The following is a 5,000-nucleotide window of genomic DNA, read 5'->3' on the forward strand; positions in this document are numbered from 1 at the left end:
GAGAGAGGGGGGGAGGGAGAGAGAGAGAGAGAGAGAGGGAGGGAGGGGGGGGGAAGAGAGAGGGGGGAGAAAGAGAGAGAGGGGAGAGAGAGGGGGGGAGAGAGAGAGGGAGAAAGAGGGAGGGGGAGAGAGAGAGGGAGGAGAGAGATGGAGGGTGGGGGAAAGAGAGGGAAGAGAGAGGGGGGAGAGGGAGAGGGAGGAGAGAGATGGAGGGGGGAGGGGGGAGAAAGAGGGGGAGGGGTGAGAGAGATAGGGGGAGGGAGGGGAGAGAGAAGGGGAGAGAGAGAGAGGGAGGGGGGGAAGAGAGGGAGGGAGGGGGGAGAGAGAGAGAGATAGGGAGGGGAGAGAGAGAGAGGGAGGGGAGAGAGAGAAATATAGAGAGATAGAGGGAGAGAGAGAGAGAGAGATGTAGGGATAAATGTTGTTTAACACTGGATTTACTCTGCAAACTATCAACAGCGGCAAAGTGAGGAGATTCCATTCACATCCTGTGGAGAACAGCAGAGGGGCGGAGCCTGGCCACCGCGGTTAAATACCACCATACCAGGAGGGGCGGAGCCTGGCCACCACGGTTAAATACCACCATACCAGGAGGGGCGGAGCCTGGCCACCGCGGTTGAATACCACCATACCATCTACCTGACAGTGCCGGTGTTCCTACCTGACGGTGATGGTGTTCCTGAAGCTGGGCAGCAGCTTCTCCATGTTGAGGAAGCGGGTGATCTCCTCCAGGATGAGCCGCACGTCTCCGTTCAGGTTGTCCACCGTGCGCACCTCGTTGTTGATGCTGATGGCCGGGGTCAGAGAGTTGGTCAGCGCGTCGATCAGATCCGCCCTGTAGTAGTTGTCCGAGAACTGGGCGGTATGGACGAGAGAGAGGGAGGGGGAGAGAGATAGAGAGAGGGAGGGGGAGAGAAAGATAGAGAGAGATAGAGAGGGGGAGAGAGATAGAGAGAGAGGGAGAGGGGGAGAGAGAGAGGGAGGGGAAGAGTGGGGGAGAGAGAGAGAGAGGGTGTGGAAGAGAGAGGGACATGTACAGTATGTGGTGGATGATGGAGCGAGAGAGAGAGAGAGAGAGAGAGGGTGTGGAAGAGAGAGGGACATGTACAGTATGTCAGTATATAGAGAGGGAGAGGGGGAGAGAGATAGAGAGAGAGGGGGAGAGAGAGAGAGAGAGAGAGAAGGAGGGGAAGAGTGGGGGAGAGAGAGAGAGGGTGTGGAAGAGAGAGGGACATGTACAGTATGTGGTGGATGATGGAGCGAGAGAGAGAGAGAGAGAGAGAGAGAAAGAGAGAGAGAGAGAGAGGGTGTGGAAGAGAGAGGGACATGTACAATATGTGGTGGATGATGGAGCGAGAGAGAGAGAGAGAGAGAGAGAGAGAGGGTGTGGAAGAGAGAGGGACATGTACAGTATGTGGTGGATGATGGAGCGAGAGAGAGAGAGAGAGAGAGAGAGGGTGTGAAGAGAGAGGGACATGTACAGTATGTGGTGGATGATGGAGCGAGAGAGATAAGAGAGATAGAGCTGTTATTAACATTTAATTAAATGTATACAATGGCATGCACATTTCTTGATTCTGATTGGCTGAAACTGTGAAGTTGCCGGTTGTTATTTCGTGTAACACACTCCACGTGACCCCAGAACCCGCCCACAGCCGAATTACTTTTTTTCCCGAATCACTCCGCCGTTCATTGTTTTTATGAATGAAACCAAGATGGCGGACAATAATCTTTATGAATGGATGTATTGATTTCGTCATAACGACTGACTCATTCAAAAAAGATAAAGTCACCTGGAATATGTTAGTTGTTTACACAATGTTGGATTATGTAATTGGTTTGTCATGACTCATTGTAAAACAAAATATAAATCGCGGGGGGGGGGGGGTTCTGAGGGGAGTGGCCACTGGCTGACAGTATTCTCTGTCTCGGGTGCCGGTGTGCCGAATTCGGACTCCCTGCCAGAATCCGACTCCCCCTCGGGTGAACGTGCATACAGTCCATCAGCCTAACCAGCATGTAATACGTTCTTTGTTAGAACTCAACTCGTTATTATTGGCACATAGATTGCAGAAATACGGGAACGTTTTGATTATATTTAAAAGGCTTTGACATTGTAAAACGAAATAAGTGGAGTTTCAAAGCTGTAAGCAGAATACAAGTCATAGGAACACTCACGCTATAGTGTTCTTCCCCCTTCCTACTGTATAAGAAAGAATTAAAAACGCATTGCAAGGAGAACAGAGGTTATTTGTTGAGTGTATGTGTATACAAAACCCTTGCAATAAATGTGTCTTAAATGAATGAAAAGCATACTGTACATAGCACCTAATGCTGCTCTGGATACAGGTAGTAGCATATATCGTGTGGGCGGCGTGGCTCAGTGGGGCGGCGTGGCTCAGGGGTAGAGCGGGGCGTCCAATGATCGAAGGGTTGGTGGTTCGAATCCCGCTCAAGCCCATGTCCATCCCATTGCCGTTGTGTCCTTGGGCAAGACACTTAACCTACTTGCCTCGTATGAATGTGTATGCATGTGAATGAATGTTGGTGGTGGTCGGAGGGGCCGTAGGCGTTGATTATTCGCCACGCTTCCGTGAGTCTGCCTCAGGGCAGCTCTGGCTGCAATTGAAGCTTACCACCACCGGTATGACTGTGTATGAACGAATAATGGACTGTGAAGCGCTCTGAGTCAGAGCAACAGTCAGTCAGAGAAGAGCGCTATATAAATCCAATCCATTATTATTATTATTATTGTTCCTATGACTTGTATTCTGCTTACAGCTTTGAAAGTCCACTTATTTAGTTTTACAATGTCAAAGCCTTTTAAATATAATAAAAACGTCCCCGTATTTCTGTCCGCTTTATCGTTTTATGACAGACATATGATAGAGTGTATGCGCCAATAATAACGAGTTGAGTTCTAACAAAGAACGTATTACATGCTGGGTAGGGGGCTGATAGAGTGTATGGACGTTCACCCGAGGGGGAGTCGGATTCTGGCAGGGAGTCCGAATTCGGCACAACACCGGTTGTTATTTCGTATAACACACTCCACGTGACCCCAGAACCTCAATGTAAATAAACCATAATCACCCTACAAAAGGTTCTGAGAATTCTGTTCCAGCTAAGAGGCAAAATAACGACACAGATACTTTTTTCACAAACTGCACTATAACCGGCAATGTTACCATCAATGTAAATAAACCATAATCATCACCCTACAAAAACAGTACTGTATTTGTAAATCTGGTATGCCATAAATGTATAGATGTAGCAGCACTGTCTATCTGTATGTCATGTATGTCATATATGTTAATACAATTTTCAATCAATCAATCAAGCATGACTTCCATTGGATCTACGTTTTCTGTTTTGGGATCAACTTTTCTGTTTTTGAATAAATCTCCATTATGCTTCAATTATTGTGTGTTTAAAATAATAATAATAAGGTTGGGTGAATTGGGTCATTGTATAAAAGACATTACATCACTTGAAGTTGTGTGTTATATGAATTAGATCACGCCTAGGGGGTCTAACGTCCCTCCGCTGCGCGTCGGGCCTAACAACCACCCCTAGGCGTGATCTAATTCCTATAACACACTCCGTCGCGTGATGTAATGCTTAACACATTGCCCGCCGGGCAGTATGCCCATCTCATACCCCTCTCTGCCACCGCTGTAAGCCTATGGAGATGTTTACCTTCTTTGCAGGGCTATAACTTTTAAAATTGTATTGCTAAATTGACATTACTATGGCCCATTCAACATCGATTATCTATCGTTCAGGATGTGGGAACGTTATACTTTTTCATTCATACATTGTTGTGTTAATACCATCGAGAATATAAGTATGTTTTTAATCTTTTCTGCTGTAATTCCAGAAACGCTAGTTATAGGCCCAAACGCATAATGATAGATAGTTTCTTTCCCATACACGCTATATTAAAAAATGCAAATGTATATGATCGGTATACATTATGCTTCATCATGCGTGAAGGAAAGGGGGGGGGGGGGTCGTTTATAATTCCTTGATCATCAGTAACGGCTTTATGTAGGTTGGGTGGATATATTGATCAGACTGATTACAAACAAGGAAACGCACATCCACCAGGCGGCGGTATTGAGCCGTCGTTGCAGTCACATCTAGGGTCCAGCTGCAGCACCGGGGGTGGGTGGATGAATTATGAATGCCATGGCGAAAAAATTAAATATTGATCTAAAAAATGCTGTACAGCGATCTTGGCAGGCAACGCATGGCGGGCAATAATGCTGGACAGGGTTTTTGGCGCTGGATGTGTTAAGTGTTGCACCACTGCCCTCTGAAGTTTTTTAACACTTTCAGTGCCGTTCACGGATAAACACGTTTCTGGCGCCCGACCGTTTCTGGATCGTTATTTCTTTTATTCGCTATTTCCATTGATAATTCATCGGGCAGCCTGTGCAGGCTGTCCTGAATGGGTCTGAGATCGCAAACGTCCAATACCGCCGCCTAACGCCTTGCGGCCGCTATTGCACATACTTGGATTCTCTCTGGCTCAGCCTGTATGTTGATCTAACAAATCCAGTCCGGGTTTTCCTACTCGGGCAGTAGCACCGTTCATAACACATGGATTGGGGAGAATCGAGCACCGTGGATTCATGTATTTTCGTGGATTATCTTGGCAACACGATCGAGATCAATACTTGGAATGGCGATCAGATAATTGGATTATTCTTTTTGCAGTACATCCTAGTCAAGGTAAGTGCTATATGTTATCAATCTTGCATTGATCCGAGCATGCCTTTATTGTGACCCGTGCCGTGCGTGTCCTGTAACGTTACTCCACAACGTATGCCTTTGGTGACGATCGAAGCATAAACCCCCCCAGGGTTTCCCATTAATTACCTCGACTGTGGCGGCCCGCCAGTTTAATTAGCCCTGCCACAGTTGTATAATGAACCAATTTTTTTTTTAAATATATATATATAAATCTTTTATTTTTTTTACTATTTTTTTTTATA

General features: G+C 46.6%; 1 protein-coding gene across 1 annotated transcript in view; it reads right to left on the reverse strand.

Moving 5' to 3' along the window:
- Positions 1 to 5,000, reverse strand: part of LOC311245932 (transcription initiation factor TFIID subunit 2-like) — a gene marked incomplete at both ends in the record, with an annotated part of 83,762 nt that overhangs the window by 24,562 nt on the left and 54,200 nt on the right. The window contains one exon of the mRNA XM_084335956.1: positions 662 to 855. Coding sequence (XP_084192082.1) covers positions 662 to 855 — 194 coding nt within the window. The remainder of the gene's footprint in view (positions 1 to 661; positions 856 to 5,000) is intronic.

Source organism: Notolepis coatsorum, assembly GCF_963971535.1.
Source record: "Notolepis coatsorum genome assembly, chromosome: 19".
NCBI lineage: Eukaryota > Metazoa > Chordata > Actinopteri > Aulopiformes > Paralepididae > Notolepis > Notolepis coatsorum.